The sequence below is a fragment of the Vigna radiata genome, chromosome 8 (genome assembly GCF_000741045.1).
Source record: "Vigna radiata var. radiata cultivar VC1973A chromosome 8, Vradiata_ver6, whole genome shotgun sequence".
In the NCBI taxonomy this organism is placed as follows: Eukaryota; Viridiplantae; Streptophyta; class Magnoliopsida; order Fabales; family Fabaceae; genus Vigna; species Vigna radiata.
Window position 1 is genome coordinate 42,874,862 of NC_028358.1, and position 28,000 is coordinate 42,902,861.

The window sequence follows — 28,000 nt, forward strand, 5'->3', positions numbered from 1 at the left end:
GTAACCTGTAACCTGTAACCTGTAACCTGTAACCTGTAACCTGCAACCTGCAACCTGCAACCTGTAACCTATAACCTGTAACCTATAACCTTAAACCTGTAACCTAACCTGCAACCAGCAACCTCTAACCTGTAACCTTAAACCTGTAACGAGCAACCTGTAACTTGTAACCTATAACGTGAAACCTATAACCTGTAACCTGCAACCACCAACAAGCAACCAACAACCTGAACCTGAAACCTGTAACTATAACCTACGACCTATAACCTGTAACATGTATTCTGTAACCTGTAACCTGTAACTTGTAACCTGTAACCTGTAACCTGCAACCTGTAACCTACAACCTACAACCCGTAACCTGTAACCTGCAACCTACAACCTACAACCCGTAACCTGTAACCTGCAACCTACAACATGTAACCTGTAACATTTAACCTGGAACCTGTAACCTTGTAACCTTGTAACCTTGCAACCTTGCAACCTGGTAACCTGCAACCTGTAACTTCTAACTTGTAACCTGTAACCTATAACCTGCAACCTGTAACCTGTAACCTGTAACCCAACCTGCAACCAGCAACATGTAACCTGTAACCTATAACATGTAACGTGTAAAATGCAACCTGTAACCTGCAACCAGCAACCTACAACCTACAACCTGTAACCTGCAACCAACAACCAAACACCTGAACCTCAAATCTGTAACATGCAACCTGCAACCTGTAACCTGTAACCTGCAACTTATAACCTGTAACCTGCAACCTGCAACCTGTAACCTGCAACTTGTATCCTCTAACATGTAACCTGTATCCTGTAACCTGTAACGTGTAACCTGTAACATGTAACCTGTAACCTGTAACCTGCAACCTGCAACCTGCAACCGGTAACCTGCAACATGTAACATGTAACCTGAAACATGTAACCTGTAACCTACAACCTATAACCTGCAACCTGTAACCTGTAACCTGTAACCTCTAACCTCTAACCTGTAACCCGTAACTTGCACCCTGCAACTTGCAACTTGCAACCTGCAACCTCCAACATCTAAACTCTAACCATTAAACTTTAACTTCTACCTGCAACCTGCAACCTCCAACATCTGCGACCTGTAACATGTGACTTGTAACCTGTAACTTGTAGCCTGCAACTTATAACCAGTAACCTGCCACCTATAACCTGTAAAATGTAACTTGTAACCTGTAACCTACAACATGTAACCTGTAACTTGGAACCTGTAACCTGCAACCTATAACCTGTAACCTGTAACCTGTAACATACAACCTGCAACCGTTAACCTATAACTTGTAACCTGCAACATGCAACCGGTAACCTGTAACCTGCAACTTGTAACCTATAACATGTAACTTGTAACCTGTAACATGGAACATGTGACTTGTAACTTGTAACTTAACTTGCAACTTGCAACTTATAACCCGTAACCCATAACCTGTAACCTGCAACCTATACCCTATAACCTGTAACCTGTAACCCATAACGTGTAACCCATAACTTGTAACCTGTAACCTATAACCTGAAACCTGTAACCTGTAACCTGTCACCTGTAACATGTAGCCTGTAACATGAAACCTATAACCTGTAACATGCAACATGTGACTTGTAACTTGTAACTTAACTTGCAGCTTGCAACTTATAACTTGTAACTTGTAACTTGTAACTTGTAACCGTTAACCTGTAACCTGTAACCTGTAACCTGTAACCTGTAACNTAACCTGTAACCTGTAACCTGTAACCTGTAACCTGTAACATGTAACCTATAACCTATAACCTATAACTTGTAACATATAACCTATAACTTGTAAACCGTAACCTGTAACCTGTAACCTGTAAGCTATAAAATGCAATATGTGACTTGTAACTTGTAACTTAAGTTTAACTTGTAACTTAACGTGCAACTTGCATCTTATAACCTGTAACCCGTAACGTGTAACCTGTGACCTGTAACCTAAAACCTGTAACATACAATATGTGACTTGTAACTTGTAACTTAGGTTTTACTTGTAACTTAACTTGCAACTTGCAACTTATAACCTGTAACCTGTAACTTTTAACCTGTAATTTGTAACTTTTAACTTGTAACATTCAATATGTGACTTGTAACTTGTAACTTAAGTTTAACTTGCAACTTAGGTTTAACTTGTAACTTAACTTGCAACTTATAACCTGTAACCTGTAACCTGTAACCTTTAACCTGTAAATTGCAATATGTGACTTGTAACTTGTAACTTAAGTTTAACTTTTAACTTAACTTGCAACTTGCAACTTATAACCTGTAACCTGTAACATGTAACCTCTAACCTCTAACCTGTAACCTGTAACCAGTAACTTGTAACTCGTAATTTGTAACCTGTAACCTGTAACATGTAACATGAAACCTGTTACATGGAACATGTGACTTGTAACTTGTAACTTAACTTGCAACTTGCAACTTATAACCAGTAACTCGTAACCTGTAACCTTGAACCTGTAACCTGTCACCTGTAACATGTAGCGTGTAACATGAAACCTGTAACCTGTAAACTGTAACATGCAACTTGTAACTTAACTTGCAACTTGTAACTTAACTTCCAATTTTCAACTTATAATTTGTAACTTGTAACCTGTAACCTCTAACGTGTAACGTGTAACCTGTAACTTGTAACCTTTAACCTTTAACCTTTAACCTTTAACCTGTAACCTGTATTTGTAACATTTAACCTTTAATCTTTAACCTTTAACATCTAACCTTTAACCTTAACCTCAACCTGTAACCTATAACGTGTAACGTGTAACCTGTAACCTTGTAACTGGGGAACCGGGTAACCTTTAACCTTTAACCTTAAACCTTGTAACCTGTAACCTAGTAACCTATAACCTGTAACTTTTTTGGACAATTGAGTCTATAATGAGTGTTTATATGTGTTATGGTTATTTTTATTAATGATTGATGCATGATAATATTTCTATGTTTGATTTATGAAAACTCTTTTGCATATTTACTTACCGTATTGGTTCTTTTATTGTTTCTTGTATGTATGTGTGTTACTTATGATTATCTTATTGGTGTGAACATATAAAGAATAGATGTTGAACCCCATATATATATATATATATATATATATATATATATATATATTTATTTATTTATTTATAATAAATACATATTTAGTAATTGTAAAATATATAATTATAGAATACTTTCATATAGAAAGATAACATATTAATCTACTTTCAAGCATTAACTATTTTGTTTGAATTTATTCATATTTATTTGAATACAATAAATAAACACAAATAAACAGTTAAACAAAAATAATATTATTTAAAAAAATAACGTTATATAAAATTATATTTTAGATAACAAATTCAAATAACTATATAAAAAACTTTTTATTTAAGAAAATATTTAAAGAAACACATTATTATTTTAAAATTTTCAAAGAAACACGTTATTATTTTAAAATAGTCTATAAATCACGTTTAACCATACAATTCTTATAAGTCAGGTTACCGAAAAACAAATGTATTTGTTGTCCTTCAATTATATAGTCTCATATTTATACAATTTTTAGATGTCTCTCATTCTGGTGTATGTTCGATTCGTCCATGTGTCCCTTCTATTGGAAGCCTGTCAGGAATTGCACTCTGTACCTCTCACACGATCACTTCCCCACTCGTCACTCGTCAGTGTTTGAATGTCATATTATTCATCATCAATTTATAATTGTTAGTACATCATTAATCTTATTTACAATATCTTGGTAACATTTTTTAACAACTTTTACTTTTACTGATATTTTTAATAACATATTTCCTTTCCGTTAAAAATAATGATTATTATTTCATGGATTACCGTCAAAAATATTTTTTAATAACTTTAATATGAAATAATAATCATTGCTTTTACTAGAAATAAAAATATAAGTAAAAGTTGTAAAAGAAATTTGTTATCAAAATGTTGTCCCTTACAAGTATAAAGTTATGGATAATAAATATATACCTTTTATTTTTATTTTAAAAACCATTAATGTGGGTAAAATCATGTATGATAAATATTTGTTTTTTTATTTTAAATTAAATATTAAAATTATCAAAATACCTTAAGTTTAAAATATGTTTTTTTAATGGAGATTTTTTTACTTAAACATCATACACTAAATTAGAAAATGCTTTAATAAAATATAGTATATCACTTTTTAATTTTCAAAGTAATATATATATTTTAAAAATTAGTTTTTAATAAAAAATATTTTTATTATCAAAAACTAATTACTGTAAAATTGATTTTAAAATAATGAAGAACTTTTAAAATTAGTTAAAAAATTATACAAGTGCTTTTATTTATTAAGATGAATTAAATTATCTAAATTTTTAATTTAAAATTATTATTTTAGTTTTTTATCTTTGAAAAAGTTAAATTTTTACATTATTTGTAAATAATTTATTTTAAAAAATTATTTTGAAAATAAAGTGGGAGAAATTTTGGCCTATTTACATGAGAAAGCCAAAACAATAATAGAAATAAAACAACAGGTCAATGGGAGAAGGGAATAAATCAGTTCCACAAAGTTATAACGAAGTAGTCCACGTGTCTACCCAATTCTGAAAAACGAAAACAGCGGGTTAAAAATATAAAAATGGAAAGCATCGGGGCAAAAACGGAAGACTGATAAATTGATCACCCGAGGCCTTTGGATGTGAATATAGTGTCACTACCTCACTCCACAAACCCTAGCCCTCTTCTGTTCTGCGCCTGTCTTCCTCTCTTTCCGAAGATGGCTTCACGCAGACTCGTTTCGTCTCTGCTTCGATCTTCTCTCCGCAGATCTCAATCCAAACCTTCAATTGCCGCATCTGCATCCAGACTCTCTTCCACCAACCGTGCTTCGCCGCACGGATTCTTGCTCAATCGCATCGCGGAGTACGCCACCGCGTCTGCTGCTGCTGCCGCTCCTCCTTCTGCGCCTCCGCAGAAGAAGGAAGTTGGCGGTGGTGGGAAGATCACCGATGAGTTCACTGGGAAGGGTGCGATCGGACAGGTTTGCCAGGTAATTGGTGCCGTCGTTGATGTCAGATTTGACGAGGGTTTGCCTCCGATCCTGACTGCCCTCGAGGTTCTGGATCACTCCTCCAGACTGGTGTTGGAAGTCGCTCAGCATTTGGGTGAGGGCGTTGTCCGAACCATTGCTATGGATGCCACTGAAGGAGTCGTTAGAGGGTGGCGCGTCCTCAACACCGGCTCCCCCATCACTGTAAACACCAAATCTTTCTTGGCTTAAATTCTTCAAAGTTGCTTCTCATTGTTTCTGCTAACGTGTTTATTTTTGATTTATTACCCGATTTGGGGATTCCGTGAAATCTTGAATTTTACTTATGCATATGGATTTGATTATCTGTTTTTTCATTAAGGTCGCGGGGTTATGTCCTGGATCTGGAAAGATACCTACATTTGAAATTAATGATTTTGTTTGGGTAGATTATTTTGTCTAGATTGGTGATGTTTTATCTTGGCATTATTTAGCAAGATAATGAATAGAAATCATGTTATCAAATATACTTCTTTTATTTTTATATATAAATCAATCTGTGGTCATTGCACTTTTGATTTAGTTCGATTGGTACTGTATTCCTTTGTAGGCTTGAGTTGTTTTTGTGGTGAAACTGTGTGGACTTACAATGCGGATGCTGATTAAGTTCACTTGATATCTTGGCATTATTTAGCAAGATAATGAATAGAAATCATGTTATCAATTATACTTCTTTTATTTTTATATATAAATCAATCTGTGGTCATTGCACTTTTGATTTAGTTCAATTGGTACTGTATTCCTTTGTAGGCTCGAGTTGTTTTTGTGGTGAAACTGTGTGGACTTACAATGCGCATGCTGATTAAGTTCACTTGATATTTTATTATATGTTGCTATGTTACTTTGTCTTCTATCTAATATAATTTATGGATTGCGTTTAGGTTCCTGTTGGTAGGGCTACACTTGGCCGTATCATTAATGTCATTGGTGAGCCTATTGACCAGAAGGGCGACCTCAGTAAGAACCCATAAATCCTTTAATCTTTTATATCAATTAGCTGATTAGTAGATAAGGGCTTTCCCTTCCATTTCCATGAAGTGTTTTTACTGATAAGAAACATTGTGAATTTCCTCAGCAACCGAGCATTATTTGCCTATTCATAGAGAAGCTCCTTCTTTTGTTGAGCAAGCAACTGAGCAGCAGATTCTTGTTACTGGGATCAAGGTATTATCCTCGTTTGTTTTCTCCTTTTTCTGTTTCATATTATCTCTTCTCTTTTGATGTTTGGGTTACCCGTCTCCCCGTTTATATGCCCAGGTACTGATTTTTGCATGAATTTTTATTTACAGGTTGTTGACCTGCTTGCACCTTATCAAAGAGGAGGAAAGATTGGTCTGTTTGGTGGGGCTGGTGTAGGAAAAACTGTCCTTATTATGGAACTTATTAACAATGTTGCAAAAGCTCATGGTATGTGCTTTTAATTTTTTCTTTTTAACGTTTCTTTTATCTTTTTTATCCCGAATGCTAACTGATTGCATTGATTAGGTGGTTTCTCTGTGTTTGCTGGTGTTGGAGAACGAACCCGTGAGGGTAACGACTTGTATAGAGAAATGATTGAGAGTGGTGTTATCAAGCTTGGTGAGAAGCAGGTGAGTTGAATTCTGTTCATGACACTTTCAGCTGTGTCTGTAATACTTTTATATGATTATCTTACTTAACTTATCAACTATGCTTGCATCATTATATTAGAGTGAAAGCAAATGTGCTCTTGTGTACGGTCAAATGAATGAGCCCCCTGGTGCTCGTGCTCGTGTTGGTCTTACTGGGCTTACTGTGGCTGAGCACTTCCGTGATGCTGAAGGGCAAGATGTGCTTCTTTTTGTAGACAACATTTTCCGTTTTACCCAAGTAAGTATTTTGGCCTGCTTGTTGAGTGTATCTTATATTTTCTTGGAGATATACCTTGTGTTATAACTGTTTGTTTTACATTATGATGTATCATGTAGGCTAACTCAGAGGTGTCTGCTTTGCTTGGTCGTATCCCATCTGCTGTCGGTTACCAACCAACCTTGTCTACTGATCTTGGAGGTCTTCAAGAGCGTATTACAACAACCAAAAAGGGTTCAATCACCTCTGTCCAAGCTATCTATGTGCCTGCTGATGACTTGACAGATCCTGCTCCAGCAACAACCTTTGCTCATCTGGATGCAACAACAGTGTTGTCACGACAGGTTTGATTTCATTGCATTTTTTGAAGTATCTGTTGCATAGAGGTTTTTGTTATTGTAAACTAAATAGTTTGGTTTTGATGATATTGAATAGATCTCCGAGCTTGGTATCTATCCTGCTGTTGACCCCTTGGATTCTACATCTCGTATGCTGTCACCCCTTATTTTGGGTGCGGAGCACTATGAAACTGCTCGTGGTGTGCAGAAGGTTCTTCAGAACTACAAGAATCTTCAAGATATCATTGCTATTTTGGGAATGGACGAGCTTAGTGAAGATGATAAATTGACTGTTGCGCGTGCCCGCAAGATTCAGCGATTCTTAAGCCAGCCTTTCCATGTTGCTGAAGTCTTCACTGGTGCTCCAGGAAAATATGTTGAATTGAAGGAGAATATTACCAGCTTCCAGGTATTATTCTCTCATTTAATCTGAGACCTTGGTCATATTCTCTCTATTACTTGTGTTTATTTGTGTGTATTACATCTTCTTGATCGTGCTAGCACCCTTTTGTTTGTTTCTTGAATATCGGTATGCTGGAAGGTAATTTGAATTCTAATATTTAGTTTCTTCTGAATATTGAATAGCATTTGTCTTCTAAATTACTGTACTTAAACGTGCTCGGTCAATGAGCTATATGATCTAAACGCACCTTTTTACTTGAGCTGTTTGCATTCCATTTTTATGTTATTTGGGTTAGGACTTTGTTTTTAATAGCTGTGGCTTTGTTGCGGACGTGTACTTTTCCGTTTGACTTGTGCTTGCACAGTATTATTGGTTATACCCATGTCTTGTTTTTGTTTGTATTCTTGTTGCAGTGATTAACACTGCAGCTGTCACTTGTGTGGTTGGTTATTGATTCCTTTCTTATTCTGTATGACAGGGTGTGTTGGATGGCAAGTACGATGACCTCCCAGAGCAATCGTTTTACATGGTTGGTGGCATTGAAGAGGTCATTGCCAAGGCCGAGAAAATTGCTAAGGAGTCTGCAGCATCTTAATCACATACACAGCCCTGCTATCATTTTAGTCCTTTTTTTTGTAATTGCTAAATTTAATAATTTAGGAACTATTGGCAATGCCAAACGACAAAATTTTCCATTTTTTGGGTATGAAAATGTGTCAGGTTATTTCCTTCATTTTAATGCTGCCACTATGAGATGAACTAAGGTCTGGGTCTGTGGCCAACTGCCTCCCTTCTTTTTAAGTTGTGTTATTTAATAAGGGGAAAGGGCAAGAGGATGTATATTTTACTTTCTGGTTGAGAACGATGGATGCATCAATGTTAAAACTTTGCAACTGTTCCATCTGGTACTAATGCAGCTAAATGGGTGAATGTTTTATTTTTTGTTGATAGTACATGATTTTTTCTTTTCAAAGCCAATTTCATAATTGTTTCTCTTGATTTTTTAACATTTTTTACCTCGTTTAAGTCCCAATTGTTTTCAAATATAATCAAAGAAGAATGTGTTATCCTCACAAAATTCATTTTAGGATACTTGTTCCTGTCATACTATTAATTCATAATCAAGTGGAGTTTTGTCTTGTTTTTTAGATGCAGTCAAGAAATTAGTTATGTATGACCTACTCTGGTATTTGAATATATTTGGATGGTTGTTTATAAAATCTTACTTAAGAACTATAGCTGCAACTAATACTATTGTAATAGTATAAAATGATTGAATTCTTTCAAGGGAGAAATTTATACCATAGGCTACATTATCATGCATTGGTGATGAATATTATGTATGATTTCCTTTCCTTATATTTATCTATAACTTATAAAGTGTTATAATTAATTTACTACTTGCTTTAATATTTGTGATTTTTCGCTTATGCTAGGGGTTTAAACTGTATATTTTATATAGTATGAAAGTAAGCCAATTTAATTCCGAAACAATTTAATTAATTATAAGAAACAGAGTGTCGTAATGCAATTTATATAATCTACTTATAATTATTGTTTCTCATACATATATATTTTTCTGTATTTTTTAAAATACATTTATTGTGCTTTTTTACTTTCTTTTTTTATTTAAATTAGGTTAGAATACTTTCTATGGTTAACTAGTTTGAATTGAATGCGTGCATGCATATACACACATATATATATATATATATATATATATATATATATATATATATATAATATTTAACATGTTTGGAAGAAAAACTATTGTAAAATGTAATATTAATGTTTGTTTTTGTATATTATTTTTATCGTTATATTTTTATGCTTAGGAATGATAAAAGTGGAAATTATACGATCCCCTTTTTTTATGATAATACAAATAATTATTTTTATCATAATATAAAAGAAATTATTCGTAAAATAAATAATTTTGTAATTTTATTATAGGAGTTAATTAAGTTTTAAAAAATAATTATAAATTTAAAAGATAAAATGAAAAAAATAAATTTATATTAATAAAGATAAAAATTTTAAGAAAATGTATATGTCAAAAAAATAACTATAAACTGATTATAAAACCAAGTTTTTATCAATATATATAGATATTTGAATTTATTAATATTATTAAAATAGGACTAAAGAGTTATTTGTTCAATTTACCTACTTATTTTATTAGTTTAATGTCAATACATATTTACTCTCTTCTTTCCTTATCCTCTCTTTGTTTCTTTCTAATTTGTTTTTCTATCTATTAAAAACCTTTCTCCTATTTCCTAATTTGTAAGTTTAGACTCTTACAAATTGTTTCACATAGGCTAATTCATGAGATTGCAAAGTTCAACTACACAGAATAATTAATCTAACATGTAAATAGTAATTTCTATTAGCAAAAGTTCTTTCATAAAGGATATACAATTTAATTGAATTTGGAGATACAATATATATGATGGTATCATGTTAAAACATGTATGTTAGAAGGATAAATAATATATAATTTTTTTAAATTGAGAAAATAGATATTATGTAAAAGGATTTTTGATTTTACTGTTTTTCGTGTTTCCAGAAGTTGAAAATTAAATATAACAAGAAAAAATTTAAAAAATGTCAGTATAATTTATTATAAAATAAAAATCTTGGAACAATGTTATGTTAACTGGGTATTAAAATTCAGTCAATTTAGACAGAAAGAAAAGGTGAGAAAATTCCTGGCAGAGTTTACCCTTTGGTTTGATATCTCACCATAACCTTTAGTTGCTTTCTTGCTTTCAATGGTGCACAGTGAAGAAAGTGGAACGTTAGTAACATTCATTCACTAAGGTTCATTTCGGAAAATCTTACTTCAAATCTTGTTTAAATGATTTGTCATTTCATACCTTTCCCAGGTCTGGTCCGGTTAGAGGCCGACGATCAAGATCAAGATCAGGTTCATGGAGACGCCGTTCCAGGTGTAGCTTTGCACAAACGAACTTCTTATCTCATGAATCTGTTATCGTATATTAGACATGCACAAGCATGAAAGATAAGAGTTATATATAATATGATAACATAGCATGTCAAATCCAAACACGTTCTTTACAGTGATGGTGGGTTTGTTCCTTCTGTAGGAGTCAAGATTCTCCTGACTGGAGGAATCCTGGAAATAATTTGTTTGTTAATTTCCTGCCCTGGTGGACAACTGAGAAGGATCTTTGGGAGCTTTTCAGTACACAGGGAGAGGTATGTGTGAATTTACGATATGTTAGCGATGATTTCAATTTCATTCCTTTATGATTTGATGATGTGTATAGCATTATTCAGTCACAGCATGCATTTCAGGTTGTCGAAAGCCACGTGGTGAGAGATTTTCATACCAAGGAATCTCGTGGATTTGCTTTTGTCACTATGGCAACTACAGAGGACGCTAAGCGCTGTATCAAGAAGTTCGATCACACTGTTCAGTTTGATCGGGTGATAGTTGTGGAAAGGGTAATATTTAGCTACTGGTTTCAGAATGAGTCTAACCAAAAATATTCTGTGTAGCTTGGTCGATTATTGAACTGCCAAATGCTTCAAACAATAGTATATTAGTATGGTGTAAATGTCCTACCTGTCATTATCTTATTTGCATATCTTTGCAGTCAAAGAGGCAGCGTCCCAGGACTCCAACTCCTGGCAAGTACAGTGGTACAAGATACGACCATGGTAACTTGGATGCTTATCTTTTGGATAGATTTTCCTTTGTACATTTGAATCAGAAGAATGTTGTGATTGTTGTATTAGTGATTGAGTTGTGATAAACATACACAGAACAGAGAAGGGAGCGATCTCGTAGTCTGTCACCTGTAAGAAAGGAGGATAGATATCGTTTTTCAAGTGATCGATCTCGTAGTCAGACACCGATACAAAAGGAGGATAGTTATTCAAGGGACCGGCGAGGAAGATCACCTTCTCCACGAACACATAGGAGGCGGAGGGATTAGTTGTCAAGAAGATTAAGCAAAGATATTTGAAATCGTATTCTTTTGTATGTAAACCATGTTGTTGATAATTAGGTTAATACTGACTCTTATTAGTGAAAATGTTAAAGATTCAAACCATTAATGGTATAATTATTTGAAGAAAACAAAGAGAAAAATTAGAGAACATAAAAAAAAAGTTGTGTTCCTCGATCTATGAATCATTGAAAATTATTCAAATAAATAAAGTGTTCAAAGCTTAACAAACATGGTTTTTGAATCCATACACATGTCTTGTAATCGATTCCAATTGAAAAACGTTCATGGTTGTGAAAATGGGCTTAAGGTGGTTGGGATTAAAGATGAAGGAAGAACTCATTCAATGTTAAAGAGTAATCGATTTCATGGAAGAAGATAAAGAAGTGGAATTGATTCCACCAAGTACCAGGAGCACGTAATCAATTACACTACAACGAGTAACCGATTCTACCTGTTATATGACTCAACATTCAACAAAAATAATATACAACTTCAACAAAATTAAAGTCCATAACAGAACATAACACGTTAAAAAATATATGAAAAAGAATACCAACAGAGAATAACACCGTATATGAATAAAGAGAAAGTGGCAAGAGAAAAATATAGAAAAAAACTCACCTTAAATTTTAAGAGAATAATTGATTACTCTTGGAATCTCGAAAAAGCAAATAAAGAAAATAACAAAAAAAAAAATAACAAGAGAGAATAACACCATGTATGAATAAAGAGAATGACAAGAAATAAATATACAAAGTCACCTTAAGTTTTAAAAGTATAATCTTAAAAATATTTTAGTATCCTAAAAAAAAGTTAAAATATAGAAAATATATTCTTAAAAAAAATATCCAAAAAAAAATATTTTAGTATCCTAAAAGAAAATTATTGTGTTAATTATTACTATTTTTTTAATTATACTATTTTAAATATTTTTATCAAAAAATATATTATCCAAAATATCATTTTATATTACTTTTAACATTAAAAACAATTATATCTTTCATCACTAAATTTTTTTTATCTTTCATCTCTACCCATTTCACTCTCATTTATCTTTAATTTTTTTTTTTAAAAAAAACATACACTTTTCTATATGTATTTAGAGTGAAGAGAAGATCATAATAATCACTTTTCTCTTAAATATATGATTTAGAATGAAGACCATAATAATTAATTATGTAAAGTTTTAGGATTGAAGTCTGTTGTTGGGATAAACTTAAATTTTAGAGATTTATTATTTTATTTGTTTGGATATCGTTTTTCAACAGTGGTATAAGAGCATAAACTGTTAAAAAACGGTGATCCACACAAATAAATAATAAATCTCTAAAATTTAAGTTTATTCCAATATGTTGTAATAATGAGTGTGGGTGAAAGTACTAACATGAATATTAGTTTATTTAATGTGTTATTATATTTGGCTAGTGAGGATTAATAATTCATCAACTTAACATTGGCTCCATGTTTTTTTTTAAGTATACTTTTAATTTCGAGTCTCCAAACTTATTTTTAAATATTTAATAACTCATTTATAATAACTTATCTGTAACATATCTGTAGAATCTCAACCCATCAATATTTGAATTATTCATGAAACATTATTGAGTAATTATTTTCTTAGCATTAGGAAATATACTAAGTTGTGGAGCAAATCAACACATAACAAGACAAAACAGGCAGTCAAATCTAAATGGTATTTTTAATTAATTATTAAGGAGAAGCGTCAAAGACAAAGGAGAAGGCAAAATGTGGTGGCCCTCCTCCTTCTCACTTCTCATGAAGAAGCAAAATCCAACACATACACCTTTTATATACACTGATTAGAGACGTAATTGTCTTTGTTCCAATAATACATTTTCTTCATGTTAGATTCATTCTATAACATAGTCTTTGTAAAATCAACTACAAAGTAAAACATTTAATATATATATATATATATATATATTTGATTGAAAATCAAATGAAATGAAACCTAGAACTTAATACAAGTTCTACGAGTTTTCTACCATTTTAAAGCTGCGGTGTCACGAAAAGAGGAAAAAGGCAAATTTTTATAATTAATTTTCTAAATTAGGTTAAGAATAAATAATATTGATTACCAAAACGACAAGATAATATTAACAAATGTGTTGTTTTAGCCATGTTTGGAAGAGTCAGCACATGTGCACTCAGACTTTCATCCATCCACCGTCTTAAAGTAGAATCATTTTGTGTCCACTGTCATGAATCTCACTTACTAAGTAAAAAGGTAAAAGACATGATACTAGAAAAATATAATAAAAGGTCAATATTTTTTCGAATTTAAAAAAAAATCAAAATTACTTTAAGAATTTTATTCTTTTATATTCATTTTATTTTAAGTAAATCTATATCTCACTATTTGAATTTAATTATGTACCACAGTTAACTGATGCTGGTACCAAATGGCTGGTACCAAATGGTGAGAGAAAACATTTTATTTTTAAAAAATAACTGTAAGTTATATGATGAAAGAGAAAAAGAAACGAAATCAAAATTTGAGAAAATCTTAAGTAAAACAAATAGGAAAAACTTTTTTTTAACAACATTTTTTAACAATTTTTTGACAATGCATATGTGACAGTTTATGATTGGTCTGTTTTAAATATTTTTTAAACATAAATTCAAATAGACCAATAAAATATTTCGTTGTAAGAAAAGTTGTCAAAAAGTGTTGTGAAAATATTATTTTCCAAACAAATAAACAGGACAAGAAGAAAATTATATTTTCCTATATTTTAATTTATAAAAGTAGAGAGTGATTTGAGACTGAAAGCGTAGACTCTGTTTTATAAAGGAGGAAAAGAAAACAAAGGAAAACTCTCGCTCTCTCTGGGTCTCTGGAAGCATGGAGGAAAGTCTGGTACAGAAGCATGAAGAAGAAAGTGAAGAAAAAAGAGTGAGATGGAGTGGTTTCAGTGAAGAAATGAGAAGGATAAGTGTAATAGCAGGGCCTATGGTGGCTGTGGTTTCTTCCCAATATTTGCTGCAAATAGTGGCAACCATGATAGTTGGTCATTTGGGTGAACTCTATCTCTCTAGCGCCGCCTTAGCCATTTCCTTAGCAGGGGTGTCTGGTTTCAGTCTTCTTGTAAGTTCCTTTTTCATTATTTATTATTCGTTTCATCTAAACTTCCTCGTATCATTATTAGGTCTACGAATCATTTCATTTACTTTGAGAGGCGAAACATTAAGATGAGTCAGACAAAAGATTAAGATGGGTGAGTTTAGGCAAATGTTAGAATAGGTCAAATTGGACTCAAGGTCGAGTAAGATCCAAGGTCCAGACTAAGGTTGGCAAAAGAATCCCGGCACTTACTATTTATATATTTATTATCCGCTAGATATTTTAATATCCTTTTATATACAAGTCCGATTTAATTTATATTTTATTATTTAATTTAATTTTAAATAAAATTAATTTATATTTTATTAAGTTAAATTTAATTAAAAATAAATTTTACTTTACTTTTATATTTTTTATTTTATTTAAATTTTATTAAAAAATATATATATTTTTTAATATTTATGGATATCTACATGTATTCATTAACTTTTAAAATGTCTATAAATGTGTTTAGAACGGCAGGTAGTAAACTAGTTTTAGGTTGAGTTTTCATGGATTTAGACTATTAGTGTTTGATCTAATTCATTGTCATCCTAGTCAACTTGAGTCAAAGTTTAAAATGAGTTAGAACAAAGGTTGAGACAACCTGAGATGAATCAAAGGTTGAGACAACCTAAGTTGAGTTAAAGGTTGAGATGAGTCTGGACTGAAATTCAATTAAATTCGAACAATTATGTCTGGTTCAAAAATTGGCCGCATCTGACTAGAACGAACACCATTGAAAATTAACCAAGATTACCATTACTAGAACTCATTTGAATCGGTTCTGACCAAAATTCAGCTGACGACCAGAACTAAAATTCAATAGAATCAATTTTAATTAAAATTTAACCAAATTCATCCGAATCAACCATAACTTAAAATCAAGTGAGACGACTACGCTCAAAACTCCATCAAGTTAGTTTTGATTAAAATTTGATTGAGTCGATTCTGATCAAAATTTAACTGAGTTAATCCCGATCAAAATTCAACCGAATTTGAATAGGACAACAACAATTGAAATTCGGTCGAATCGATTTTAACCAAAATTTGATCAAATTAATTTTAATAAAAAATTAGTCAAATTCAACTTTTGTTGAAAATCAATTAAATTCAGCAAATTCGACTCAATCAAATTTAGTTAAGTTAACTCTAATTAAGTTTGTCAAGTCGTGAGTAGTCATAAGTGAACTGTACTTTTAAAAACTTCCAAAGTAAAAAATATAAAACAAAACCGTTTTTAAGTTAATGAGTACTTAAATAAATTATAATTTTAGAGGGTTCAATTTCTTAAAAGTATACTATAAAATGATAGTGTTTAATGCTTAATCTAAACAGTTCATTGGCCCACTCCGTAAACATTATTAATTGTACAGGACCCAGATCATAAATTCTTATGAACAAAAACGCTGTAGTTGCCACGTTGTTTGATTTTGATTCTGTGAAAGTAACACGAGATGAGATGAGATGAGTAATTGAGACTCGTACCAGTATTTTTAATTATTCAACGGGACACTTGAGTTTTACCTTTCAGAACCTGCACTGCACTTCTTTAGAAAGATACCATTTATTTCTTTTGTATTTTTATGATTTTATCTTGTCATGTCATATCCGTTGCTTTATTATTAAAAAATATATTAATATACTTGGTTTTTTAATATATTAATGACCGTTGAATGAAATGTAAAACCTTGTATTCTCATTATTTTCAATAATTAAAAACAATAAAAAATTCTCATGTTTATCGAGTCTAAGCCTGAGACCATGTCCCATATTAGATACATAGAAATCAGAAAGTAAAAGATTTAACCCATTATTTTAAGATTTTAGGTACATAATGATATCAATTACTTATATGTTAGACTCATATCTTGTTTGAATTTTTTTAGTAAGCAAGAATGCATAATAATTGTTAGAAACTAATTCAATATTATAAAACTGATTCATAAGAAGAGAACTGTTCCTCTTAATATTTTGACTGTAACAGTGATGTTTGTGTTTAGTAATTAGTTATCTTGTGCATCAACTGTTATCCAGCTCAAAATTATCATTAGGGTTAAATGTTTTTAGGTTAAATATGTTTTTAGTCCTTATGCTTTGGGACGATTTTGGTTTTACTCCATTTTTAAACTATGGTATAATTTAGTTCTTCAACTTTAGAAAACTCTGGTTTTAGTCTTTTTTTACCAATTTTTTAAACTTTATTTGTTGTTTCAAGCACGTTTCTTAGTTAACATTGAAGCAAAAATGTGTCAAACAGTGTAAACAATCCAAATGTTATAATGAAACGTGTTTGAAACAACAAATAAAGTTAAAAAAAATTGATAAAAAAGACTAAAACCAAAGTTTTCTAAAGTTGAAGGACTAAATTGTACCATAATTTAAAAATGGACTAAAACCAAAATCGTCCCAAAGTATAGACACTAAAAACATATTTAACCCTTATCATTATTTTCTTCCCCGGTAACTGTTTGAAAATCTTTGTATGCTAACAGATGGGAATGGCTAGTGGACTAGAGACAATTTGCGGACAGGCTTATGGAGCTCAGCAATATCAAAAAATTGGACTGCAAACATACACTGCCATTTTTTCTCTCATATTGGTTTGTATTCCCCTGTCTGTCCTTTGGCTCAACATGGAAAACATACTAGTTTTCATGGGCCAGGACCCTCTAATTTCACATGAATCAGGGAAGTTCACACTTTGGCTTCTACCAGCACTTTTTGCATTTGCAATTCTACAGCCATTAGTTCGATATTACCAAATCCAAAGTATGATTCTTCCCATGCTTGCAACTTCTTTTGTCACACTCACTATTCATATACCTCTTTGTTGGGCCCTGGTGTTCAAAACAAGGCTGAATAATGTTGGTGGAGCATTGGCAGTCAGCATTTCAATGTGGTCAAACGTGATTATGCTTGGATTATACATGAGATACTCCTCTGCTTGTGCAAAAACCCGTGCACCCATTTCTTTGGATCTCTTTAAAGGAATGTGGGAGTTCTTTCGGTTTGCCATCCCTTCGGCAGTAATGGTTTGGTGATTAATCTTCCTGTTCAGTTAATATTTACCTATTCATTTTATCAAATTGCACAGTTTCCACCTGTAATGTATTGTGCTTTTTTTCCAAAATTAGTATTTAACATGCATTTTTTTTGCATTCATGCTGATGATGGCAGCCTTGAATGGTGGTCGTATGAGCTGCTTATATTGCTGTCAGGGCTGTTACCAAATCCAGCACTTGAGACTTCAGTTCTATCAGTTTGGTAAGTATGTTACACTCCCTTTTAATTAAACTGCAACTCATGATCTATTCTGCTCCCAATTTTCTCTTAATGAGATTTTATAAGTTAAAGTGACTGAACTGATTTTTTTTGTCATTTTTCTACAGTCTAAACACTATTTCAACTCTTTATACAATACCCTTTGGAATTGGTGCTGCAGCAAGGTAACACCGCATACATAACATTCATTCTACACAGCTTACATGTTACAGTACCTTGAGTATGTATATCTAAGCTAACTATCCTGTCCCCTCGATGATTATAGCACAAGGGTTGCAAATGAATTAGGAGCTGGGAAACCACATGCTGCTCGTGTTGCTGTGTTAGCTGCAATGTCTCTTGCAGTCATTGAGACAAGTGTAGTAAGCGCAACACTCTTTGCCTGCCGCCATTTTTTTGGTTATGTCTTCAGTAATGAGAAGGAAGTTATTGATTATGTCACTGTCATGGCCCCTCTCGTATGTATATCTGTTATACTAGACAGCTTACAAGGTGTTCAAACAGGTAACCTTATATCATAGATTAATAAGTTTCTGGTATCTTTGACATTTAATAAATATTTTAATTTGATTCTTATATAAACATTAGATATTGAAAAAGTTTTTGTGAATGTATTTAATAATGCTTTGGTTCAGGAATTGCAAGAGGTTGTGGATGGCAACATTTAGGAGTTTATGTAAATCTTGGGGCTTTCTACCTTTGTGGGATTCCAGTGGCTGTCATATTGGCATTTGTGGTGCGAGTGGGAGGAAAAGGACTCTGGATTGGTATACAATGTGGTGCTCTTGTTCAAACTATTCTACTTTCTGTCATAACCAGTAACATAAATTGGGAAAAGCAGGTATTAAAGCTCTAACCTTTCTCTGACAAGTTAAAACAAAATTTTAGTTCAATGAAATGATTCCTAACCCTTTTGCACATTGTGTTTCAATTGTTTGGTTTTATCATGCAGGCCATCAAGGCAAGAAAGAGGTTATTCGATGATGAATTGGTATGAGAAGCCCTTAATCAAAGGCCAGTTTCCTAAAAATGGGGACCATTTTCATGTGTTAGGAGTAATGAATTCTTGGCTTTGTGAAACTTTCGTGCATCTGATTAAGAATACTCAGAGCAATTTTTGTGAATTAACAGGACAAAGATCACTATTGCCAATTTATTTGATATTCCAGAGTAGTGTCTGCTGTACTGTTTGTTTGACATGTTAAATTTGAGGTGGCAAATGAACCCCAATTGAGAAAGTAGGGATACAAACATAAATAAGAAATATATATCCGTTTCGGTATTTTCTTTCTTAATACTCATTTTTATTTGAAATTACTAAAACATCTTTCATAATATAAAAAATTTATATTAATTGATTTTATCTTTAAATTTTTAATCTAATTCTTAATCACATATTTAATATTTTTACACTTCTATTGTTATTTGATAGTCAAATATGTGATATTCATATAATTATAATATTTGATATTAGATAGATAAATACATACATACATACATATATATATATATATATATATATATATTAACATCATATTTTAATTGTTGTGAGTTTTTTTTTAAAATAATTAATGTTTTGAAAAGATATATTATTAAATAGATGATAAACGTTGACTTTCATTTGTTTTTAGCATAACAAAGTTTAAAAAATATATGATAAATTTGAATCTTTTTCAATTTATTCTCTATTCATTTTTTATGATAATTGATTACTCAAATACAATTATATTTTGTAATTATTATTTTTTAAAATTTGATGATACGATTATTAATTGAATGATTTTTCTATTAATTTGATAATAAGGCTATTGCTGTCAAAATGAATCACTTGATCTATTATAGGTTGGTTGTTTAATAAACTAATCAAATTCGACTAGTTTATTAGTTAATAAAAAAACTTAAATTAGATGTGATTCATTACAGGTTGGTGAGTTAAACTAACTCGCTTATTTACAAGTTTTTTATTCAATTCCAAAAAAAAATAAATAAACATTTTTTTAAATTCAAATCTAAATAAATTTTAATCTAAAATTATGTTAAATTTTAAAGACAATTTAAAATATAAAAAATATAATGCAGTCCAAATACAATATAAAATCATTTTAAATTCCAAATATAATTTAAAAACAAGCACAATAAACAAAATTAGGTGTTTTGGCGAGCTAATCTGACTTATCATGGATTCAATCCGGGAGAGCTAGGTTCTTAGTAGATCAGGTTCAAAATTAGTCTGTATCAAAATTTTAATTTTTTTTTTAAATCCAACTCGACCTAAACCCATGATGAAACAAGTTAGTTCACGAGTCTCAATCCATTTTAACAACACTAGATGAGACTATTTATTGAATGATAATGAACAATATGATTATTATTTTATCTTCTCATTTTATTTTAAATTTTTAAAGTTCATAAGTTTACAATTTTCATCATCAATTCTAACAACTACAACATCGTATAAAAAAATACAAGTTGTGACGAGATTAAATTAAAAAAAATTAAAGGTTAAAAGTATAATATATTTTGAAAATTAATTTTATTTTTTCATATAATTATTTAATATATAAACTATAATATAAATATCATAATAAAATAACTTTTTTTATATTTTAAAAATTGTGTCATATGACCGTACGGTCTAGGTTTGCGGATGAGTGGGTATGAAAAACAATAAAATCAAACTGTTTGTAATCTTAAACAATATTAAGGACAACCTTTAAACAAGTTTACCGGAAAACTCTACTTGTTGGGTGTTTGGCTATCAACATTTCAAGTATATGTAGAATAATTTGGAATTAAGACATTTTGGACTTCAGACATTAACTAAACGTGTGTTCAAGACAACCTTAATTAATCGAAGAAAAATCTGAAAAAATGTATTTTAGAGATACTTAATCCTTCACCCAAAACAAAAATGTATAATTATTATTTTCAAAATTAAATGGACCTAAAGTTTATAAATGATTAGAGGGAAAAACACATTTGAGCCAAACTAAACAGTGTTAAAAAAAATATCCCAATTTATTTAGGTATGGGAGAAGAAAGGGAAAACGAGGTGAAGTGAAATTTTATACTTTAATTTAATAATAATATTTGATTAGATTTAAACATATTGTAAATTGTAAATATATGTATATCTCTATTACAACATTTTCGTCCTCATCCCACAATAGGATCACTGTTTCTTCTTCACCACCAAGTGGCAAACCCTCTTCCCAGTTCATCCACACTCTACATCGCTACTGCGGTCACCCAATTTTTCACGCACCCCACATGTTTGCAAATTTGTCTCAATGGCACTATCTTCTATCCACTGCCACCCTCTTCCTTACACTGTAATAACCCAACGCCACACAACACCTTTTTCATTCTCTTTCTCTATCTCTCCCACCTTCAGATTCTCCTCCGCACTCTCATCTTCTACTTCCGCCACTCACCACCCACTCCCCCCCGACTTCTCCTCCTCCCAACTCCTCGACCTCCTCCGCCGCCAGCCCGACGAGTCCTCTGCGCTCCGCCTCTTCCAATGGGCCTCTACCCAGCCCAATTACTCGGCCCACCCCTCAATCTTCCACGAGCTCCTGGGCCAACTAGGCCGAGTCGGCTCCGTCGACTCAATGCTATCCCTTCTCAACCAGATGCACTCCTCCGCCTGCCCCGTCGACGAGTCCACCTTCCTCATCTTCCTCGAAACCTATGCCAACTTGGAACTCCACGCCGAAATCAACGCAGTCATCCACCTCATGGAACGCGACTTCGCCGTCAAACCCCGCACGCGCTTCTACAACGTCGCCCTCAACCTCCTCGTCAAAGCCAACAAGCTCAAGCTCGTCGAAACGCTGCACTCCAAGATGGTGGCTGACGGCGTCGCGCCTGACGTTTCTACCTTCAACATCTTGATTCGGGCCCTCTGCAAGGCTCACCAGCTGCGGCCTGCCATTCTCATGCTCGAGGACATGCCGAACCACGGCCTCAGGCCCGACGAGAAAACGTTCACAACGCTCATGCAGGGATTTATCGAGGAGGGTGACGTAGACGGCGCGTTGAGGATTAAGGAACTCATGGTGGAGTCCGGGTGCACGCTTACTACTGTTTCCGTGAATGTTTTGGTGAATGGGCTTTGCAGAGAAGGTAGAATTGAAGAAGCTTTGAGATTTATTTATGATGAAGAAGGGTTTTCCCCTGACCAGTTTACGTTCAATGCTTTGGTGAGTGGTTTGTGTAGGACCGGACATATCAAACAGGGTTTGGAGATGATGGATTTTATGCTTGAGAAAGGGTTTGATTTGGATGTTTATACTTATAACTCTTTGATCTCTGGGTTGTGTAAGTTGGGTGAGATTGATGAAGCTGTTGAAATTCTCAACCATATGATTTCGAGGGATTGTTCGCCGAATACCGTGACTTTTAACACACTGATTAGTACTCTGTGTAAGGAGAATCATGTTGAAGCGGCGACCGAGCTTGCCCGTGTTCTTACTAGCAAGGGGTTTTTGCCTGATGTTTGTACGTTCAATAGTTTGATACAGGGTTTGTGTTTGACGAGTAACCGAGAGATTGCGATGGAGTTGTTTGGGGAGATGAAGGAGAAAGGGTGTGAGCCGGATGAGTTTACGTATAGTATATTGATTGAGAGTCTGTGTTCAGACAAGAGACTTAAGGAAGCATTGAAGCTGCTGAAAGAGATGGAGAAAAGTGGTTGTGCTAGAAATGTGGTGGTATATAATACTTTGATTGATGGTTTGTGCAAGAGCAATAGGATTGAGGAGGCAGAGGATATTTTTGATCAGATGGAGATGTTGGGTGTATCCAGAAGTTCTGTGACGTACAACACCCTTATTAATGGCCTTTGTATGAGCAAGAGAGTGGAAGAAGCTGCTCAGCTTATGGATCAGCTGATAATGGAAGGGTTAAAGCCGGATAAATTCACTTATACTTCAATGCTTAAGTATTTCTGCCACCAGGGGGATATAAAGAAGGCAGCTGATATTGTACAGAATATGACTTTGAATGGGTGTGAGCCGGATATTGTAACTTATGGGACCCTTATTATGGGGCTGTGTAAGGCGGGGAGAGTAGAGATTGCAATTAAGCTTCTTAGATCTCTTCAGATGAAAGGTATGGTCTTGACTCCACATGCCTATAACCCTGTCATTCAAGCACTCTGCAAAAGGAAGAGAACAAGCGAAGCTATGAGGCTTTTCAGAGAAATGATGGAAAAAGGTGATCCTCCGGATGCTGTATCATACAGGATTCTTTTCCGTGGCCTCTGTAATGGTGGAGGACCGATACAAGAGGCTGTTGATTTTACGGTTGAAATGTTGGAGAAAGGAATATTACCAGATTTCCAGTCATTTGGTTTCTTGGCTGAAGGTCTTTACTCTTTATCAAGGGAGGACACCCTTGTCCAACTTATCAATATGGTGATGGAAAAAGGAAGATTCTCACAATCCGAAACATCTATTATCAAAGGCCTCCTCAGGATTCAGAAATTTAATGATGCATTAGCCAATCTTGGTGCTATTTTGGATAGGAAAAAGCCCAGAAGATTTTGAGTACTAAAAGGCTTTCCTGCAACACTTGGGTGATGTTTTAAAGAATGTAATGGAAGGGAAATCACCTTATTTTGAAGGTGCTGACATACGATAGTGTCCAAAACCCAGGACTCGGAGTTATATTGCACACATTTCAACACTGGTGTTGGTTTCATCTGTCTAGCCTCATTGATAATACCATTTCTCCAGTCTTGTGTGTTTCCAGTTTCAAGGGGAAAATGTAAACATGTAACTTGTAGCTACCATTCATATGAACATTACATAATGGATTTATGGCATAAGGAGTTTGCTGACTGGTTAATTTTAACTATTTTAGTTCTAGGATGAGAATTGCAGGCTTTTATTTGACTTGGACTTGGTATGCTAGTATCTAAAATTGGTATTATGGTTAAATACATCAAGCATTTTACTTCATATTTCAAAGCAGAATATGCTTCCTAATTCAAGTAAACATCAAATGTCATCCCGTACAAACTTCGTTGCTATATGCACGTGGAAGTATGATTCAAACAACTACAAATTTCAAACAACTACAAATTGTATAAAAAATACAAGTTTTGATGAGATTAATTTAAAAAAAATTAAAAGTATAATATATTTTGAAAATTAATTTTAATTTTTTCATATAATTATTTGATATATAAATTAAAATATAAATATCATAATAAAATAATATTTTTTTTATATTTTTAAAAAGTATAATTATTATTTTCAAAATCAAATTGATCTAAAATTTACTAAACCTTAGAGGCAAAACACATTTCACTCAAACTAAATATTTTTAAAAGTATAATTATTATAATATGTGTATATTTCTATTACAACATTTTAAAAGAATATTATAACTGTTGGTAGAGTTATATTTTACAATTTTTAATTTAAAAAAGAAGACATTATTAGATGAATGAATACATTTTTTTAATTAAATACATTATTCTATATACACCTTTTACAAATAAGCATACTTTCTTTAAAAAAAAAACAAAAAAAAGAAAACACCCATTCTTTAAAGAATATAGTTTGTTTCATATAGGCACATTTTATGAACAGACGGGTGCAATAGTGAAAGGATGAAATATTTGTATTCATTTGAAAAAATTCTCAAGTATATTTTTATTTTTTAAATCTATAACTGGTTTATACCATTCATATTTACCTCTTTTATTTTCTATATGTTTTTAAAAGGATCATATCGAATATACTTATTTATAGAAAATATATTTGATTAGAAATAATGTTTGTAACTATTTAAAATAAAGGTATAAGCATATAAATAGCATAAATTTACTTTAATATATACATTGAAGAGTTAAAATGCTATACTAACTCTGTATCTAATGATTATTTTCTTACACATATTATCATTTAGTCAAATTTTAAATATGAAAAGTAATACTGATTCAAAAGTTGCATCACACCCAAAAATTAAAACTGGATTTGATGAAATTTTAAAGTTAAAACTATTAAATAAAAAATACATCAAATCTGAGGGGTAAGAAGGTTTCTTGTTTGAGCTGGGAACTAAAATATTTTCTAATAATATTATTAATGTAATATGAAGATTACTAATTAGCAAATTCAATAAATATTTCCTATCAATATTATTAATACAAATAAAAAATAAAAAAAGACAATGATTATGCTCTAAAAAAATAGAAAGGATCCCATTTAAGATCTTAAATAACACAAATTTCTTTAATTCTTTATAAATTAAATCGATTAAACTAATAAAGGAAACCAATTACTAAAATTTCATCTAACTTTTATTATAGAGGATTTTTTTTCATCTATAAACCCTCGAAATACAATTACTTGGCACAAAAAATCTGGTTCTGTGTTACTGTATATATAAATATTTGTTGTATTCAGTCTGGAGCAAAGTATGTATAAAATGCCATGACTCTACTGCTGTTTTTGTATCAGCCTTGACAAGACGCAATTTTTCTATGACCCTTAGAGAGAATATGGAAAAGGGTCTCTTGGAGAAGAAGGGAGAGGTGAAAGAAGGTGGTTCAGGAGTAATAAGATGGAGTGTGTTTGGTGAAGAGGTGAAAAAGGTTGCTTATTTAGCAGGTCCTATGGTTGCTGTAACTCTGTCACAGTATTTTCTACAAATAATATCAATGATGATGGTTGGTCGCTTGGGTAAGCTTGCTCTCTCCAGCACAGCCATTGCCATCTCTCTCTGTAATGTCTCTGGTCTCAGTGTCATTGTAGGTCTTCTTTTCTCATCTCACACACACTGTTTTTTAGTTTTGAAGCATCTCCTTATCAAAGGAGGGAAAATCATTTGAAAAAAAATACAGCTGCTAGTTTTTAATGTTGTCGTTATGCTATTAATTTTTCAACTCATAAGGGACATTTAAATATTTGAGCATTGATTGCATTCGGTCTTTTGCGCATGTCAAATAGTTTGGAATGTCGTNTGCCCTGGAAACTCGTTGTGGGCAAGCATATGGAGCACAGCAATACAGAAAATTTGGTGTTCAGATTTACACTGCAATTGTCTCTCTTGCTTTAGTTTGTCTTCCTCTTTCTTTTTTGTGGATGAACATGGGAAACCTTCTCGTTTTACTTGGCCAAGATCGTTTGGTTTCACTAGAAGCTGGAAAATTTGCTCTGTGCATGATCCCTGCTCTCTTTGCTTATGCAACACTTCAGTCTCTGGTTCGATTCTTTTTGATGCAAAGTTTGATGAGTCCTCTTGTCATAAGTTCCTTCANTACTCTTTGCTTCCATGTGGCATTCAGTTGGTTTATGGTGTTTAAATCGGGACTTGGTAACTTAGGAGCAGCATTTTCTATTGGTACTTCATACTGGCTGAATGTGACTTTACTTGGATTATATATGAAATTCTCTTCTCAATGTGAAAAGACTCGAGCCCCAATTTCAATGGAATTATTCCATGGGATTGGAGAATTCATTCGCTATGCCATTCCTTCANCTGGAATGATTTGGTGAGTTTCTTCCTTTTATAATATTTTTTCTTTTATTTGGTGTTTTTGTTTCCCTTTGGTTTTCAACCATGATTTGTTTCTTATATATCTTATCACTGCAGCCTTGAATGGTGGTCACTTGAAATACTAATTTTGCTTTCTGGTCTTCTACCAAATCCAAGCTAGAAACATCAGTCTTATCCGTATGGTATGTATAACTAATCCTAGTCCTTCAGACAGATGACTTTGTATGTCTTAAAATCTGTGTTGAAATTTTTATTCCTAATCAACTATAGATTTCCATTTATACAAATGATGCTAATTTGTTGTTTTATTGTTAACTGTTTTTCTGACCAGTTTAAACATCAGCGCAACAATCTACACAATCCCAGAATCAATTGGCGCAGCAGCAAGGTTTTGATTCTCATAAATCCTGACTCATTAATTTGTGCATATTCACATTCATGAACAGTACAATAGTGTAGTAAGGATTTTTTTTTTTGTCTTTTTGATTGGTTTCTCTTTCGTGTTGTTATTCAGCGCTAGAGTTTCGAATGAATTAGGTGCTGGAAGTCCACAATCAGCACAAGTATCTGCTTATGCTTCCATGATACTGGGAGCTACCCAGGCCATTGTGGTGGGCTCGATAATTTTTTCTTGCAGGCAGATTTTGGGTTATGTATTCAGCAATGAGCAGGACGTGGTGGATTATGTCTCAGAAATGGTTCCTCTCTTAAGTCTCTCTGTTATACTGGACTGCTTACATGGTACCCTTTCAGGTTTGTTTCTTTAAATTACTTTCCAATGCACGTCAATGTTGTTATACAGTGGAATCTGAGTTACCATAAAAAATATAACACTGTAACACTTTTTGCATTACAGGTATTGCCAGAGGATGTGGTTGGCAGCACTTAGGAGCATATGTAAACCTTGGATCCTACTATGTTTTTGGAATTCCAATTGCTGCAATATTGGGTTTCTGGGTCCAATTTAGAGGGAAAGGACTGTGGATTGGAATATTGATTGGTGCCTTTTGTCAAACAGCTATGCTACTTCTCATAACAATGTGTACAAACTGGAAAAAACAGGTTTGCTTTTAATTCCAAAGCTTGTGGCTCTGCAATTGACATAATCCAAAAACATCACATTCACCATGTAATATCTTCACACATATCAAATTAAACATTTTGAAAATGTTTAAATCGGAGAAATTATCTCTTAATGGTCAAAGAATCTTACTCGTGAAATCTTATCAGTTTTGAACATTTACTGCTACCATTTATGTACTAATTCGGTTGTACTCATTTCTAAAATATGTGTGATTGCAGGCAATTGAAGCAAGGGAAAACATTTTTCAGAGAAGTTTTTCTGTAGAAGATGGATTAGCTTAAGCAAGCGGAGAAGAATCTTAAGTGTATATATAATTTTGATCGTAGAAAAATTCAAATTTCTGTGACTTTCGAATTAGAGGGGA

The 28,000-nt window shown here is 32.6% G+C and overlaps 4 protein-coding genes and 1 pseudogene across 4 annotated transcripts; all 5 read left to right on the forward strand.

Moving 5' to 3' along the window:
- Window positions 1-4,694: 4,694 nt before the first annotated feature.
- On the forward strand, window positions 4,695-8,599 carry LOC106772349 (ATP synthase subunit beta, mitochondrial). The gene is made up of 9 exons (XM_014658717.2): window positions 4,695-5,246; window positions 5,963-6,038; window positions 6,157-6,245; window positions 6,371-6,488; window positions 6,567-6,670; window positions 6,771-6,929; window positions 7,028-7,252; window positions 7,344-7,655; window positions 8,128-8,599. The coding sequence occupies exons 1-9, from the start codon at window positions 4,770-4,772 to the stop codon at window positions 8,242-8,244; spliced, it is 1,677 nt and encodes a 558-aa protein (XP_014514203.1). The 5' UTR covers window positions 4,695-4,769; the 3' UTR covers window positions 8,245-8,599.
- Window positions 8,600-10,568: 1,969 nt separating this feature from the next.
- LOC106770699 (serine/arginine-rich splicing factor SR45a-like) lies at window positions 10,569-11,732 on the forward strand. The gene is made up of 5 exons (XM_022785218.1): window positions 10,569-10,602; window positions 10,760-10,871; window positions 10,971-11,120; window positions 11,273-11,336; window positions 11,442-11,732. Exons 1-5 carry the CDS (start codon window positions 10,583-10,585, stop codon window positions 11,612-11,614), a joined length of 519 nt encoding a protein of 172 aa, XP_022640939.1. The 5' UTR covers window positions 10,569-10,582; the 3' UTR covers window positions 11,615-11,732.
- Window positions 11,733-14,422: 2,690 nt separating this feature from the next.
- On the forward strand, window positions 14,423-19,268 carry LOC106770932 (protein DETOXIFICATION 12). Its single transcript, XM_014656787.2, has 7 exons — window positions 14,423-14,738; window positions 17,249-17,793; window positions 17,934-18,020; window positions 18,146-18,202; window positions 18,304-18,542; window positions 18,674-18,879; window positions 18,991-19,268. The coding sequence occupies exons 1-7, from the start codon at window positions 14,496-14,498 to the stop codon at window positions 19,033-19,035; spliced, it is 1,422 nt and encodes a 473-aa protein (XP_014512273.1). The 5' UTR covers window positions 14,423-14,495; the 3' UTR covers window positions 19,036-19,268.
- A 1,910-nt stretch (window positions 19,269-21,178) lies between these two features.
- On the forward strand, window positions 21,179-23,897 carry LOC106772493 (pentatricopeptide repeat-containing protein At3g53700, chloroplastic). Its single transcript, XM_014658919.2, has one exon. The coding sequence runs from the start codon at window positions 21,329-21,331 to the stop codon at window positions 23,588-23,590; it is 2,262 nt and encodes a 753-aa protein (XP_014514405.1). The 5' UTR covers window positions 21,179-21,328; the 3' UTR covers window positions 23,591-23,897.
- Window positions 23,898-25,554: 1,657 nt separating this feature from the next.
- Window positions 25,555-27,984, forward strand: LOC106770700 (annotated as a pseudogene).
- Window positions 27,985-28,000: the final 16 nt, after the last annotated feature.